Genomic DNA, 18,192 nt, shown 5'->3' on the forward strand with positions numbered 1-18,192 from the left:
TAATGTTGGTGGTGATGTTGGTGGTGATGTTGGTGGTAATGTTGGTGGTAGTGTTGGTGGTAATGTTGGTGGTAATGTTGGTAATGACGTTGGTAGTAGTGTTGATAGTAATGTTGATAGTCATGTTCTTGGTAACAATGTTGGTAATGATGTTGGTGGTAATGTTGGTAACAATGTTGGTGGTAATGTTGGTAATGATCTTGATTAGAAGCTTTCGTGACTGCAGGAATCCATAGTCTTTGGTTCGTTCGGTAACGTCACGTAGGTAGAAAAAATTAAATGAAACAAAAACCAATAAATCACGACGTTTCGATCGCAACACAAGCGGTTGTCCTCAGGCTGATAAAAAAAAAAGAGTTCCACTGCTGGATTATTATTATTTTACGCCTGAGGACGGTCGCTTGCGTTGCGATCGAAACGTCGTGATTTATTATTTTACGTTTCATTAAATTTTTTCTACCCACGTGACTTAACCGAAAAGAAACAAAGAGACGTTGGTAATGATGTTTGCAAGTTCCACGGTGCAACGTTTGCACAGACCGCCAGGGAGACTATCCAGAGGAGATGTCTTGATGTGAATATTCTTGGTTTTTTAGGTAAAGTCACGTAGGTAAAAATTTTTTATTAAAATTAATAAAAGTTAAATAAAAATAAAATAAAAATCACGACGTTTCGGAGGCAACACAAGCTTCCGTCTTCAGGTGGAACCGTCACAGCACGATTGCTGTATCAAGTAAATGAGAAATTCCAAGAGGTCCGTATATATATGTGAGTGTGAAAGCGATGGGTATTACCTTGTTATCTCGGCATCTCTTGAGGAAGGCCAGCGTCTCGAGAAGCTGTGACTTCTTGTCTCGTTGTCTGTTAAAAACTCTAACAGATAGGTGGAATTCCTCCCCGAAGAGGGTAATAATTCTAGATTTGAAGTATTCGTCACTGCAAGGATTCGGGCCAATACAACATTTAAAGAAACTGGTTTGAATGAGGACAAGGAGAGAGTTGGGGGGGGGGGGGAGTTGAGGGCGTGAACTTTGACTGCTCCGTATGTGTCTGTGTGTGTGTACGTGTTGATGCCTCAACGTGCACATGGCCTGGCACAAGGGCCGAGGTGACGTCACCGCCACTTAGTGGCGAATGGCGGTTGTTGTTGTGTCTGTGTGTGTGTGTCTGTGTGTGTGAGTGTGTGTCTGTCTGTCTGTTTGTGTCTGTTTGTATTTGTCTGTGTGTATTTGTCTGTGTGTGTCTATGTGTATTTGTTTGTGTGTGTTTGTGTGTGTGTCTGTGTGTGTCTGTCTGTTTGTGTGTGTCTGTGTGTGTCTGTGTGTATTTGTCTGTGTGTCTCTGTGTGTATTTGTGTGTGTCTGTGTGTCTGTCTGTGTGTGTCTGTGTGTGTGTCTCTGTGTCTGTGTGTGTGTATGTGTGTGTGTGTCTGTGTGTATCTGTCTGTGTGTGTCTGTATCTGTGTGTGTGTATCTGTCTGTGTGTATTTGTCTGTGTGTGTTTGTCTGTGTGTGTCTGTGTGTGTGTGTCTGTGTGTGTCTGTGTGTGTGTGTCTGTGTGGGTCTGTGTGTCAGTGTCTGCGTGTGTGTCTGTGTGTGTCTGTGTGTATCTGTCTGTGTGTGTCTGTATCTGTGTGTGTGTATCTGTCTGTGTCTGTGTGTGTCTGTGTGTATCTGTCTGTGTGTCTGTCTGTATGTGTATCTGTCTGTGTGTCTGTCTGTGTGTGTGTCTGTGTGTGTGTTTGTCTGTGTCTGTGTGTGTGTCTGTGTGTTTGTGTGTATCTGTCTGTGTGTGTCTGTGTGTATCTGTCTGTGTGGGTATCTGTGTCTGTCTGTGTGTGTGTCTGTGTGTGTGTCTGTGTGTCTGTGTGTATATGTGTGTATCTGTCTGTGTGTGTGTCTGTGTGTGCGCTTGCTGCATATCTAAAGCAGACACCTGCAGGCCCGCGTGCTGTGCCTTCGAGTTTTTTTTTCTCAATCGAATAGATCGCCACTTTACAGGAGCCCCACGTCCGAGCGTGATGGCTGATGATGATACGAGAGTGATAGCTGATGATGATACCAGAGTGACGGCTGATGATGATACGAGATTGATAACTGATGTGGATGCAGCGTCGTTCCTGCAAAACTGCGACCCCGCGTTTACTTTACAACGGATTTTCAGAAATGATCAAAAGCGAACGCCCAGCGGCCAGTAACAAACGGCCGGTTGCGGTTGTAATGGATAAGAGTGTCACACCTTTATATTGGAAGTGAGCAAAACTATGTATTATTGTTGTTGTAAGAGATTGGTGCGGGGGGGATACGATGTTGACTGTGATGATGGAGAAGATGATGGTGATGATGATAGGAGGGGATTCCAGAGAAGTGAGGTGACCTGCAGTGTGGTGAGTGGGTGGGTGAGTGGGTGAGTGAGTGAGTGAGTGGGTGAGTGAGTGAGTGGGTGGGTGAGTGGGTGGGTGAGTGGGTGGGTGAGTGGGTGAGTGGGTGGGTGAGTGGGTGAGTGAGTGGGTGGGTGAGCTGGTGGGTGAGTGGGTGGGTGAGTTGGTGGGTGAGTGAGTGGACGAGTGGGTGAATGAGTGGGTGAGTGAGTGGGTGGGTGAGCTGGTGGGTGAGTGGGTGGGTGAGTGGGTGAGTGGGTGAGTGGGTGAGTGAGTGGGTGGGTGGGTGAGCTGGTGGGTGAGTGGGTGGGTGAGTGGGTGAGTGAGTGAGTGGGTGAGTGAGTGAGTGAGTGGGTGGGTGAGTGGGTGGGTGAGTGGGTGAGTGGGTGGGTGAATGGGTGAGTGGGTGAGTGGGTGGGTGAGTTGGTGGGTGGGTGAGTTGGTGGTTGGGTGGGTGGGTGGGTGTGCGTGGGTGGGTGGGTGCGTGAGTGGGTGGGTGGGTGGGTGAGTGGGTGGGTGAGTGGGTGAGTGAGTGAGTGGGTGAGTGGGTGGGTGGGTGGGTGAGTGGGTGAGTGGGTGGGTGAGTGGGTGAGTGGGTGGGTGAGTGGGTGAGTGGGTGGGTGAGTGGGTGAGTGGGTGGGTGAGTTGGTGGGTGGGTGAGTTTGTGGTTGGGTGGGTGGATGCGTGGGTGGGTGGGTGGATGCGTGGGTGCGTGGGTGAGATAGTAGGTGGGTGAGTGGGTGAGTGAGTCAATAACCAAGTGTGTTGGTGTTGCTGTGTGAATGCGTGTGTGTAGCGGTAAGCGTGATTTGTCTTGACTCTGTTTATCTATACAGACGCACACATGCACATGCACACGTGTGTGTGTGTGTCTCTGTGTGTGTCTTTATTTTGTGTGTGGCTGAGTGTGCGTATGGAGGGAGCAGTGGTGTAGCGGTTAGCGCGCTGCGCTACACACCCCGTGACCTGTATTCGATTCCTGCTCGCGGCCAATTATTTGAACCGTTTCTGGGCCTCCCCTAGGTGGACTCAGCTTGAAATGAGTACCTGGTGTGGTCAGGGCGTGGTGCTGGTCGCCGTTCAGGCCTTCATCGTTTCTCGCTAACATCACTTGCTCCAACAGTCTGTTGAGGCTACACGGGGGATCTTTGTCTTTGTGTAGTCTATGGCACACCGCGTGCCCGTTGAAGTGCAGTGCTCATTATCCAGCACTGCCAGCGCACATTGCCCCTCGTCCCAACTAAACACGAGGAGCAGAGAGAGAGAGTGAAGAGACACACACACACAGAGAGAGAGTGCGAAAGCGAGTGGATCGTTAACGCGATTTAGAGGGTCCCCATGTTGTGGGGGGTGCTTTTGTTGCTGCGAGCTCCCGGGAACAACTGGGAGCGGTTTCGCCCCGAGCACAAACACGGACCCCACTCACCAACCCCACTCACCAACCCCACTCACCAACCCCACTCACCAACCCCACTCACCAACCCCACTCACCAACCCCACTCACCAACCCCACTCACCAACCCCACTCTGGAGGGAGGGGGTGGGGGGTAGGGTGGGGGTAGGGTGGGGGGGGTGGGGGGTAGGGGTAGGGTGGGGGGTAGGGGTAGGGTGGGGGGGTAGGTTGGGGGGTGGGGGTAGGGTGGGGGGTGGGGGGTAGGGTGGGAGGGGGTAGGTCGGGATTGGGTGGGGGTAGGGAGGGGTTGGGGGGTTGAGAGGGGGTGGGGGTGGGGGGCACGGTCGGCCTCACGGTGGCCGTGGTGACGTCACTTGAGCCGGTAACCCTGGGGCAGCAAGTTGGGCTTCGATCCCCGGTGTTCCAAACTCATGTGAACACAAACAATTATTAAAATGTATAACGCGGCATTCCATCCTGAGATCATAATCCGCAATGCATGGGAAGCAGTGAAACAAAAACAAAACCAGGGCAGCCGACCAAGATTTCGAGTAAAAGGCCACTTTAAAGAGATGGGTCTTCAAAGCAGACTTAACAAAGTATAAGGGGCCGTCCATAAATGACGTCACGCACTTAGGGGGGGTGGTCAGACGAGGGGGGTGGGGGGGGGTTGAGAAATGTGACGTCACATCAAAATGCGCAAATTTAAATAATATAGACAACACGTTCTACTCAATTAAATATTTTTTTTAATAAATGTTTTCTCCTACAACATCAGAGTGCAGCGCCGCATTAAATACGCACTACAATGACAATAGTTTAAAGCGATTTGAAGCATGTTTTATTTTCAAAATGGAAATATGTTTTTTTTTTTTGGGGGGGGGGGGGCAGAGCTTTGTGACGTCATATTTGAGGGGGGGGTCTGACATTTTGTGACGGGGGGTGGGTCAAAAATCATCCAAAATCGCGTGACGTCATTAATGGACGGCCCCTACCACGTGATCGGAGTGAGGCTTCAATGTTATCCATAGATTAAAGTGCCTTTGTTGTTTCGGATTTAGATCGCGTAAATATAAAAATGAGTTCAATTCTGGCAAATCGCCCGATGTTGTAGTCGTTGTAATTACTGGCGAAACGTCGTTTACTCAGATCGTAAATGTCGTGGCTTGGCTCTCCAACACACAACCGGTGTTGCTGTACTAGTACACTACACTATACTCTATAATACACTACACTATACACTACTATACACTACACTATAAACTACTATACACTACACTATAAACTACAATACACTACACTATAAACTACTATACACTACACTATACACTACTATACACTACACTATAAACTACTATACACTACACTATAAATTACAATACACTACACTATAAATTACTATACCACTACACTACTATACACTACACTATAAACTACTATACACTACACTATACACTAGTATACACGACACTATACACTACTATACACTACTATACACTACACTATACACTGCACTATACACTACTATACACTACATTATACACTACTATACCACTACACTACTATACACTACACTATACACTACACTATAAACTACACTATACACTACTATACACTACACTATACACTACTATACCACTACACTACTATACACTACACTATACACTACACTATACACCACTATACACTACTATACCACTACACTACTATACACTACACTAAACACTACACTATACACTACACTATACACTACACTATACACTACTATACACTACACTATACACTACACTACTATACACTACACTACTATACACTACAATATACACTACTATACACTATACTATACACTACACTATACACTACACTATACACTACTATACACTACACTATACACTACACTATACACTACACTATACACTACACTATGCACTACTATACACTACACTATACACTACACTATACACTACTATACACTACACTATACACTACACTATACACTACTATACACTACACTATACACTACACTATACACTACACTATACACTACACTATACACTACTATACCACTACACTATACACTACACTATACACTACTATACCACTACACTTTACACTACCCTATACACTACACACTAGTGCTGTACTAGTGACGAATTGGCCACGTTCTGTTTACGCGACAACCCTTACTAGTTGGCTGTGTCGGGTGGTGGCGGGTTTAATGACACATTTATATGTTTACGCGATCTAACCCACTAAAAAAACTCTCTTATTGAAGTATTTGCGTGTTTGTTGAACTTCTCTCGCACCGTACGTAGCCAACCGTGATAAATTTCGATTTAAAGCTTTCGTGACTGCAGGGATTCATCTTCTTTGTTCTTTCGATAAAGTCACGTAGAAGGGAAATAATAAAATAATAAAAATAAAACATCATAAAATTTCGATTTAAAGCTTTCGTGACTGCAGGGATTCATCTTCTTTGTTCTTTCGATAAAGTCACGTAGAAGGGAAATAATAAAATAATAAAAATAAAACATCATAAAATTTCGATTTAAAGCTTTCGTGACTGCAGGGATTCATCTTCTTTGTTCTTTCGATTAAGTCACGTAGGAGGGAAATAATTAAGTAATAAAAATTAAACATCATAAAATACAATTCTCACGACGTTTCGGCCGCAACGCAAGCAGCCGTCCTCAGGTGAAGACCAGGTCTGTCGGAAAGACATTCAGACGCTGTCTTTCCGACAGACCTGTTCTTCACATTCAGACGCTGTCTTTCCGACAGACCTGTTCTTCACCTGAGGACGGCTGCTTGCGTTGCGGCCGAAACGTCGTGAGAATTGTATTTTGTTATGTTTTATTTTTATTATTTTATTTTTTCCCTTCTACGTGACTTCACCGAAAGAACCAAGAAGACCAACCGTGATAATCGGAGATCTCGAAAGCTAAGCAGGCTTGGTTCGTTCTTGGATGGACAATGCTGCTGCTGATGATGATGTCCATGATAATGCCGCTTCTATCGATGCTGATGATGCTGCTCCTATCGATGCTGCTGATGACGATGATGCTGCTGATGATGCTATCGATGATGGTGCTGATGATGGTGCTATTGATGCTGCTGCTAATGCTGTTATTGATGATGATGATGATGATGCAGCTGATGCTGCTAATGATGATGTTGCTTTTGATGATGTTTGCTGCTGCTGCTGCTGCTATTTATGATGTTGTTTTTGATGATGTTTGCTGCTGCTGCTGCTACAGCTGATGCTGCTAATGATGATGTTGCTTTTGATGATGTTTGCTGCTGCTGCTGCTATTGATGATGTTGTTTTTGATGATGTTTGCTGCTGCTGCTGCTACAGCTGATGCTGCTAATGATGATGTTGTTTTTGATGATGTTTGCTGCTGCTGCTGCTGCAGCTGATGCTGTTACTGATGATGTTGCTGTTGATGATGTTTGCTGCTGCTGCTGCTGCTTGCAGGCCCAGTGGGAGGGCCTCACGGGGCGTCTGACCTTCAATCGCAGCAACGGACTGCGCACCGATTTCGACCTGGACGTGATCAGCCTGAAGGAGGACGGCCTCCAGAAGGCGAGGCAACTCTGCACCACGCAACTCTGCACACGCAACTCGACACGAGCAACTCTGCACACGCAACTCTGCACACGCAACTCTGCACACGCAACTCTGCACACGCAACTCTGCACACGCAACTCTGCACACGCAACTCGACACGAGCAACTCTGCACCACGCAACTCTGCACACGCAACTCGACACGAGCAACTCTGCACCACGCAACTCTGCACACGCAACTCGACACGAGCAACTCTGCACACGCAACTCGACACGAGCAATTCTGCACACGCAACTCTGCACCACGCAACTCGACACGAGCAACTCTGCACACGCAACTCTGCACCACGCAACTCGACACGAGCAACTCTGCACACGCAACTCGACACGAGCAACTCTGCACACGCAACTCGACACGAGCAACTCTGCACACGCAACTCGACACGAGCAACTCTGCACACGCAACTCGACACGAGCAACTCTGCACCACGCAACTCGACACGAGCAACTCTGCACACGCAACTCGACACGAGCAACTCTGCACCACGCAACTCGACACGAGCAACTCTGCACCACGCAACTCGACACGAGCAACTCTGCACACGCAACTCGACACGAGCAACTCTGCACACGCAACTCTGCACACGCAACTCGACACGAGCAACTCTGCACCACGCAACTCTGCACACGCAACTCTGCACACGCAACTCGACACGAGCAACTCTGCACACGCAACTCTGCACACGCAACTCGACACGAGCAACTCTGCACACGCAACTCGACACGAGCAACTCTGCACCACGCAACTCGACACGAGCAACTCTGCACACGCAACTCGACACGAGCAACTCTGCACCACGCAACTCGACACGAGCAACTCTGCACCACGCAACTCGACACGAGCAACTCTGCACACGCAACTCGACACGAGCAACTCTGCACACGCAACTCTGCACACGCAACTCGACACGAGCAACTCTGCACCACGCAACTCTGCACACGCAACTCTGCACACGCAACTCGACACGAGCAACTCTGCACACGCAACTCTGCACACGCAACTCGACACGAGCAACTCTGCACACGCAACTCGACACGAGCAACTCTGCACCACGCAACTCTGCACACGCAACTCTGCACACGCAACTCGACACGAGCAACTCTGCACACGCAACTCTGCACACGCAACTCTGCACACGCAACTCTGCACACGCAACTCGACACGAGCAACTCTGCACACGCAACTCTGCACACGCAACTCTGCACACGCAACTCTGCACACGCAACTCGACACGAGCAACTCTGCACACGCAACTCGACACGAGCAACTCTGCACACGCAACTCTGCACACGCAACTCTGCACACGCAACTCGACACGAGCAACTCTGCACCACGCAACTCTGCACATTCAACTAGACACGAGCAACTCTGCACCACGCAACTCTGCACACGCAACTCTGCACACGCAACTCTGCACACGCAACTCTGCACCACGCAACTCTGCACACGCAACAACTCTGCACCACGCAACAACTCTGCAACCACGCAACTCTGCACACGCAACAACTCTGCCCACAACAACTCTGCAACCACAACAACTCTGCACACACAACCATTCTTCACACAATAACTCTGCACCACGCAACAACTCTGCACCACGCAACAACTCTGCACATACAACAACTCTGCACACAACAACTTTACACACACACAACCACCATCACTTCCACCGCCACCACCGCTACCACCACCACCGCCAACGCCACCACCACTACCGCCACCGTCGCCACTACCACCACCGCCACCACCACCACAACGACCACCACCACCGCCACCGCCGCCACCACCACCGCCACCACCAGAGAATTCAATGAGTTCCACTCCGCGGTTTTCGTACGGAATTTTGTGTGCGTGTGTGCGTATGTGTGTGTGCGGGTGCGTGCGTGTGTGTGTGCGTGTGTGTGTGTGCGTGTGTGTGTGCGCGTGTGTGCTTGTGTGCGTGTGTGTGCTTGTGTGTGCGTGTGTGTGTGCGTGTGTGTGTGCTTGTGTGTGGATGCGGATGTCTGCGTGTGCGTGTGTGTGTGCGGGTGCGTGTGTGTGCGTGTGTGTTTGCGTGTGTGTGTGCGTGTGTGTGTGCGGGTGCGTGTGTGTGCGTGTGTGTGTTTGCGTGTGTGTGTGTGCGTGTGTGTGTGTGCGTGTGTGTGTGTGGGTGCACTGTCACCCGGGGGATGTTAGAAGCGCATGACGACAGCCTGGCTTGTGATAGCAGCAAGATGCACGATCATAGGCAGGCTTTTGATGGTGGCCAACATTATGGTGATCATAGCCCACACTTTACGCTCCCAGCTAGACGCATGAGAATAGCGAAAATTATAGTGATAGGCAGACTCACGTAGAGACCCATAGACTCACATAGAGACCCATAGACTCACGTAGAGACCCATAGACTCACGTAGAGACCCATAGACTCACATAGAGACCCATAGACTCACGTAGAGACCCATAGACTCACATAGAGACCCATAGACTCACATAGGGACCCATAGACTCGCATAGAAACCCATAGACTCACATAGAGACCCATAAACTCACGTAGAGACCCATAGACTCACATAGAGACCCATAGACTCACATAGAGACCCATAGACTCACATAGAGACCCATAGACTCGCATAGAGACGTATAGACTCACATAGAGACCCATAGACTCACATAGAGACTCATAGACTCACATAGAGACCCATAGACTCGCATAGAGACGTATAGACTCACGTAGAGACCCATAGACTCACATAGAGACCCATAGACTCACATAGAGACCCATAGACTCACGTAGAGACCCATAGACTCACATAGAGACTCATAGACTCACATAGAGACCCATAGACTCACATAGGGACCCATAGACTCGCATAGAGACCCATAGACTCACATAGAGACCCATAAACTCACGTAGAGACCCATAGACTCACATAGAGACCCATAGACTCACATAGAGACCCATAGACTCGCATAGAGACGTATAGACTCACATAGAGACCCATAGACTCACGTAGAGACCCATAGACTCACGTAGAGACCCATAGACTCGCATAGAGACATATAGACTCACATAGAGACCCATAGACTCACGTAGAGACCCATAGACTCACATAAAGACCCATAGACTCGCATAGAGACGTGTAGACTCACATAGAGACCCATAGACTCGCATAGAGACCCATAGACTCGCATAGAGACCCATAGACTCACATAGAGACCCATAGACTCACGTAGAGACCCATAGACTCACATATAGATTCATAGACTCGCATAGAGACCCATAGACTCACATAGAGACCCATAGACTCACATATAGACTCATAGACTCACATAGAGACCCATAGACTCACATAGGGACCCATAGACTCGCATAGAGACCCATAGACTCACATAGAGACCCATATACTCACATAAAGATATGGAGTCCCGTATCAAGACCCAACGACTCACATAGAGACCCATAGACTGACAAAGATACCCATATACTCGCATAGAGACCCACAGACTCACATAGAGACACACAGACTCACATAGACACCTATAGACTCATGTAGACACCCATAGACTCAAATAGAGACCCATAGACCTGCATAGGGACACACAGACTCACATAGAGACCCACAGACTCACATAAACACCTATAGACTCATGTAGACACCCATAGACTCAAATAGAGACCCATAGACCTGCATAGAGACACACAGACCCACATAGAGACCCACAGACTCACATAGACACCGATAGACTCCTGTAGAGACCCATAAACCTGCATAGAGACCCACAGACTCACATAGAGACCCATATACTCCTGTAGAGACCCATAGACTCAAATAGAGACCCATAGACCTGCATAGAGACCCACAGACTCACATAGAGACCCATATACTCCTGTAGACACCCATAGACTCAATTAGATGCATAGACTGCCCTGTGATTAAACCGGGTGTCTCAAGTGCAGTGGTCTACGTGTGACGATCTGCGTGTGACGGTCTACATGTTCTTCTACACGTGTGACGGTTCACATGTGATGGACCGCGTGTGACGGTTCGCATGTTCTTCTACACGTGTGACGGTCCACATGCGACGATCTTCATCTGACGATCCACATGTTCTGCTCTACAATGTGACGGTTCACATGTTCTTCTACACGTGTGACGGTCCACATGTGACGATCTTCATCTGATGGTCCACATGTTCTTCTCCACGTGTGACGGTCTACATGTTCTGCTCCACACGTGATGGTCCATATGTGACGGTCCGCATGTTTTTCTCCACGTGTGACGGTCCACATGCAACGATCTTCATCTGAAGGTTCACATGTTCTGCTCTACAATGTGACGGTCCACATGTTCTGCTCCACGCGTGATGGTCCAATCGTGCTGCTCTGCACGTGACGTTCCACACGTGACTGTCCCTACGTGCGACGTCCTGCACAGGTGGGCACGTGGGACCCGAGTTCAGGCCTCAACATGACGGAGACGCCCGCCAAGAAATTGGTGAACGTGACGGACGCGCTGAGTAACAGGATGCTCATCGTCACGACCATCCTGGTGAGCCGTCATCGTTCACCTACAATCACGGTCGCGATCATCATCATCATCATCATCAAAATCACTGTCATCATCGTTAGAATCACTGTCATCATCGTTAGAATCACTGTCATCATCGTTAGAATCACTGTCATCATCATTGCAATCATGTCACTTGTCATCATCATTACAATCACCATCACTATCATCACAAATACTAGCATCATCATTGCAATCACTGTCATCATCGTTAGAATCACTGTCATCATCATTGCAATCACTGTCACTCGTCATCATCATTACAATCACTACCATAATCATCATCATTGCAATCACTGTCATCATCATTATAATCACAATCACTATCATCACAATGACTATCATCATCGCAATCATTCACTGTACGCGTCATTACAATCACTGCATCTTCAGTATAATCATTGTAATAATTACAACCACAATCACTGTCATCACCATCATTACAATCACTCTCACTTTCATCATTATAATCACTCACACCATCATCATTAGAATCACTGTTAACATCATCATCATCATTACAATCAGTATCATCATCCTTGCAATCACCGTCACTCATCATCATCATCATTTCCATCACTGTCATCATCATCATTACAATCACTATCATCACCATGACAATCACTGTCATCATCGTTAGAATCACTGTCATCATCATTGCAATCACTGTCACTCGTCATCATCATTACAATCACAATCACTACCATCATCATCATTGCAATCACTGTCATCACCATCATCATTATAATCACTGAAACTGTCATCACCATCATCATTATAGTCACTGTCATCAAGATCATCATCATCACAATCACTGTCATCATCCGCATCATCACCACAATCGATGTCAACATCAACAACAACAACACACAAACCAATCCATCAAACGTTCACCATCCACTAGCACCCTTAAACTCCCCTCTCCACTGCTCTCTCTCTCTCTGCTGGTGGCCGTCGGGGTGGTGGTGGTGACTGTGGTGGTAGTGGCGGTGGTGGTGGTGTAGGTGGCCATGGTGGTGGTGACTGGTGGTGGTGGTGGCCGTGGTGGTGGTGGTGGTGACCGTGGTGGTGGCGGTGGTGGTGGTGGTGGCATGGCGGTGGTGGTGGTGATGATGGCGGTGGTAGTGGCAGTGGTGGTGTAGGTGGCCATGGTGGTAGTGACTGGTGGTGGTGGTGGCCGTGGTGGTGGTGAGTGTGGTGGTGACTGTGGTGGTGACGGTGGTGGTGGTGGTGGCAGTGGTGGTGGTGACTGTGGTGATGGTGGCGGTGGTAGTGGCGGCGGTGGTAGTAGTGGTGTAGCTGTTGGTGGCCATGGTGGTGGTGATCGTGGTGGTGGTGGTGATTGTGGTGGCTGTGTTGGTGGTGGCCGTGGTGGTGGTGACCGTGGTGGTGGTGATAGTGGCGGTGGTGGTGTAGGTGGCCATGGTAGTGGTGACTGTGGTGGTGGTGGTGACCGTGGTGATGGTGACCGTGGTGATGGTGGCCGTGCTGGTGACCGTGGTGGTGGTGGCAGTTGCCGTGGCGTTGTCAAATAACCGCGTTGACCGTGGTAACGGTGCCTGGCGGTGTCGCAGGAGGAGCCCTACACGACGTTTCGTCGCTCCGACACGCCTCTGGAGGGGAACGAGCGCTTCGAGGGCTACTGCATCGACCTCCTGCAGGAGCTCGCGGCCATCCTGCGCTTCAACTACGAGATCCGCCTCGTGCCCGACGAGAAGTACGGCTCGCCGGACAACGACGGACAGTGGAATGGACTCGTGCGCGAGCTCATGGACCACGTGAGTCTCCTCGCCCGCTCGCTCGTTCACCCGCTCGCCCGCCCGATGGCCCGCTCAGTCGACCGCTGGCTCACCCGCTCGCTCGCTCGCCCGCCCGCCCGATCGCTCTCTTGCTCACCCGCTCGCTCGCTCGCTCAATCGCCCGCTCACTCGCCCGCTCAGTCGCTCGTTCAGTCGCCCGCTCACCCACCCGCTTGCTCGCCTGCTTACTCACCCGCCTGATCGCCCTTCTGCTCATCCACTCGCTCGCTCAATCGCTCACCCGCTCGCTCGCTCACCCGCCCGCTCACCCACCCGCTCACCCACCCGCTCACTCGCCCGCTTACTCACCTGCCTGATCGCCCTCCTGCTCACCCGCTCACTCGCTCCCTCGCTGAGTCGCCCGCTCGCTCGCCCGCTCAGTCGCCATCGTTGATTTGAATGCGACGCCGGAACCTCGCGGTGGCTACGGAACGCTGTGCCAGTCGCTCCGTTGCGTCGCACCCTCCGCACGCAACTGGACGTCTCTGTGAGAAAGAGCTTCATAGCTCATCGGATTCCTCCAGTGAAAATACATATTCTGATTCTGATCCAAGCCTCACCCTCCGCACCCATCCCTGCCTCCTGCCTCACCCACGTAACCACCCCCCGCCTCACCCCACATCCCCCCCCCAACCCCCACCCCCTGCCCCCCCCCACCCCGTGCATCTCCCCGCAGCGCCACCGCAACTCAAATTGATCGCCTCTCGCTAATTAACAGTCCATGAAGGGTACTCATTGCAAATGGCCCGGACAGGCATGTAAGCGCATTAGCAGAAAATTGTTCAATTCGCTAAATTGCCTCGCCGCCCATTCACTCGGCACATTCATCGTATTTCAAAACAGCGTCTGGCCTTTAGGGCGCGTTGTTTGTTTATTTATTTATCAGCATGTTGTGTGTGCCTCCCTCCATTCCTACCCCCTTCCCTTCCCGTCCCTCCCATCCCATCCTTACCCTCCCCTCCGTAACCCGCGTCCCTCCCATCCTGTCTGAATCCCTTCTATCCCATCCTTACCCTCGCCTCCCTAACGCGCGTCCCTCCCATCCTGTCTGAATTCATTCCAACCCATCCTTACCCTCCCCTCCGTAACCCGCGTTCTTCCCATCCTGTCTGAATCCCTTCCATCCCATCCTTACCCTCCCCTCCGTAACCCGCGTTCCTCCCATCCTGTCTGAATCCCTTCCATCCCATCCTTACCCTCCCCTCCGTAACCCGCGTCCCTCCCATCCTGTCTCAATCCCTCCTTCTCATCCCTTCCATACATTCGCTCCCTCCCATCCCATCCGTTGCCTCCCCTCCGTAACCCGCGTCCCTCCCATCCTCTCTCAATCCCTCCTTCTCATCCCTTCCATACATTCGCTCCCTCCCATCCCATCCGTTTCCTCCCCTCCGTAATCCGCGTCCCTCCCATCCTGTCTCAATCCCTCCTTCTCATCCCTTCCATACATTCGCTCCCTCCCATCCCATCCGTTTCCTCGCCTCCGTAATCCGCGTCCCTCCCATCCTGTCTCAATCCCTCCTTCTCATCCCTTCCATACATTCGCTCCCTCCCATCCCATCCGTTGCCTCCCCTCCGTAACCCGCGTCCCTCCCATCCTCTCTCAATCCCTCCTTCTCATCCCTTCCATACATTCGCTCCCTCCCATCCCATCCGTACCCTCCCCTCCTCTCTCCCTCCCCCACTCCGCCTCGCTAAATGCCAACCGCTATTGGCCCCTGGGACGGCCATAAATTGTTATCGCACCGCTCCGTTTTATGCCTCCCCTGGCTCCCTTAAACTCGGAAGAAGAATCAGAGAGCACGAGGAGAGGACAGCCGAGCACGGCACAGTGGATGGGCACGCGCGCGCGCGCACGCACACTCACTCACACGCGCGTTTATACGTGCGAAAAAAAGAACCCCTATGTATATTTATATGTCTTTAAAGAGCCCTGCGCGTGTGTCTGGGCGGTCTATTAGCTGCTGTAACGCCGGACGCGGGATGCTCGCGACGGCTCCGCGCGTGGACAAATCTCATCGTGTCCTCTCGCTCTGTGGTCGAGATTGCCTCCTAGGTGGGGAGAGGGAGGGGGGGTCTGGACCGGGGCACTGAACCAGCAACCGATGACCACATGGGTTCGAGTCCTAGGTCCCGGGTTGCCTTTCAATAGACTGAGCCAGCAAACTCTGAGTGCCTGAGTTGGATTCCTGGGTCTGGGTGTTTGTCCTTAGCCTGCAAACTCTGAGCGCCTGAGTTGGAGCCCTGGGTCTAGGTGTCTGTCCTTAGCCTGCAAGCTCTGAGGGGCCTGAGTTGGAGCCCTGGGTCTGTGTGTCTGTGCTTAGCCTGCAAACTCTGAGCGCCTGAGTTGGAGCCCTGGGTCTGGGTGTCTGTGCTTAGCCTGCAAACTCTAAGGACCTGAGTTGGAGCCCTGGGTCTGGGTGTCTCTCCTTAGCCTGCAAGCTCTAAGGACCTGAGTTGGAGCCCTGGGTCTGGGTGTCTCTCCTTAGCCTGCAAGCTCTGATGGCCTGAGTTGGAGTCCTGGGTCTGGGTGTCTCTCCTTAGCCTGCAAGCTCTGATGGCCTGAGATGGAGCCCTGGGTCTGGGTGTCTGTCCTTAGCCTGCAAGCTCTGAGAGCCTGAGTTGGAGCCCTGGGTCTGGGTGTCTGTGCTTAGCCTGCAAGCTCTGAGAGCCTGAGTTGGAGCCCTGGGTCTGGGTGTCTGTGCTTAGCCTGCAAGCTCTGAGAGCCTGAGTTGGAGCCCTGGGTCTGGATGTCTGTGCTTAGCCTGCAAGCTCTGAGAGCCTGAGTTGGAGCCCTGGGTCTGGGTGTCGGTCCTTAGCCTGCAAGCTCTGAGGGCCTGAGTTGGAGCCCTTGGTCTGGGTGTCTGTCCTTAGCCTGCAAGCTCTGAGAGCCTGAGTTGGAGCCCTGGGTCTGGGTGTCTGTCCTTAGCCTGCAAGCTCTGAGGGCCTGAGTTGGAGCCCTGGGTCTGGGTGTCTGTCCTTAGCCTGCAAGCTCTGGGAGCCTGAGTTGGAGCCCTGGGTCTGGGTGTCGGTCCTTAGCCTGCAAGCTCTGGGAGCCTGAGTTGGAGCCCTTGGTCTGGGTGTCGGTCCTTAGCCTGCAAGCTCTGAGGGCCTGAGTTGGAGCGCTAGGTCTGGGTGTCTGTCCTTAGCCTGCAAGCTCTGAGAGCCTGAGTTGGAGCCCTGGGTCTGGGTGTCTGTGCTTTGCCTGCAAGATCTGAGATCCTGAGTTGGGGCCCTGGGTCTAGGTGTCTGTCCTTAGCCTGCAAGCTCTGAGATCCTCAGTTGGAACCCTAGGGTCTGGTGTCTCTCAGAGGTGCGTATTGTTCGCATCAGAATGACTGATCCAGCAGCGGCAGCAGCAGCGGCAGGAGGCTCGGCGCGACCGGAGTGTGCAAGCTCAAACAAGGGCCTGGCCCCATCCGGCGATGTGAACTATTTACAGGCGCTGAATCGATGGCCCCTGCATCACCACCGCCAGGCGTGGCTCCGAACAGCTGCTCACGATGCCAATTACGGAGACCGTGTTGATCTCAGCCGAGATCAATCTGTTGATGTCAGCCGAGGGGTAGCAGATGCGGTGACGTAGCCGTCAAATCTTAAGTAATTTTAATGTTTTTTTTAAATATATGTATACGTATATTCTTAGGTTTTTTCGGTAAAGTCACGTAGGTAACAAATTAAAATTAATAAAAGTAAAATAAAAATAAAAAAATACAAATATTTTTTATTTTTTTGTTTTCTTTTTTATTTTACTTTCATTAATTTTAATTGTTTACCTACGTGACTTTACCGAAAAAACTAAGCATATGAATCCTTGCAGTCACGAAAGCTTCAAATCTAGAATGTATACTTATGTTTAGCTTCTTTGCCACCGTACGTAGCCAACCGTGCTCATCGGAGTTGCGGGGGAATGACAACAAACTAAACGCAAAAAGCAGTTTTAAAGAAATGAGTGTGTCAGTCTAGATGATGATGGTGATGATTTAAAAGTGCATCACAGCTCCTAGTGGCGTCCTAATATCGGAAGGAAGAGCATTCCAGACGGCCGCAGAAGCTCATCCGCTTGTTGTTGTTGTTGGACATTGCGACTGGCGCAATCCAATAAGTTACCAGAGCTCTGCAGTCCTATATTTGGATGCTTGTCCAATTCCATTAGCGAGTTGTTTAGACTGACCACACAACTCACACACACCAGTGTACAGACACTCACCACACAGCTCACCAGAGCAGTGTGTGTCTGTTTATTTGTCCATTTGTGTATCTGTGTGTACGTGTGGTTGTGTCATTACGTCTTTATGTTTTCTTGTTTGTGTTTGTCTATGTTGCTGTGTATATCTCGCCGTGTCTTCATCTATAGTAGCAACATCTATGCAAAACTATTCTTTTACCGGATAATGCCCACGAAGCTACATAGCTCTTCTCAGAAGCGACATGGCCATCCCC

General features: G+C 50.5%; 1 protein-coding gene across 1 annotated transcript in view; it reads left to right on the forward strand.

Annotated features, from left to right (window-relative positions):
• The window catches only part of LOC144950366 (glutamate receptor ionotropic, kainate 2-like), a 133,107-nt gene that overhangs the window by 89,061 nt on the left and 25,854 nt on the right, over nt 1-18,192 (forward strand). Inside the window, exons 11-13 of the mRNA XM_078880480.1 lie at nt 7,252-7,359; nt 11,822-11,935; nt 13,528-13,731. Of these exons, the coding sequence (XP_078736606.1) occupies nt 7,252-7,359; nt 11,822-11,935; nt 13,528-13,731 (426 nt within the window). The remainder of the gene's footprint in view (nt 1-7,251; nt 7,360-11,821; nt 11,936-13,527; nt 13,732-18,192) is intronic.

The sequence above is a fragment of the Lampetra fluviatilis genome, chromosome 57, assembly GCF_964198595.1.
Source record: "Lampetra fluviatilis chromosome 57, kcLamFluv1.1, whole genome shotgun sequence".
NCBI classification, from domain to species: Eukaryota; Metazoa; Chordata; class Hyperoartia; order Petromyzontiformes; family Petromyzontidae; genus Lampetra; species Lampetra fluviatilis.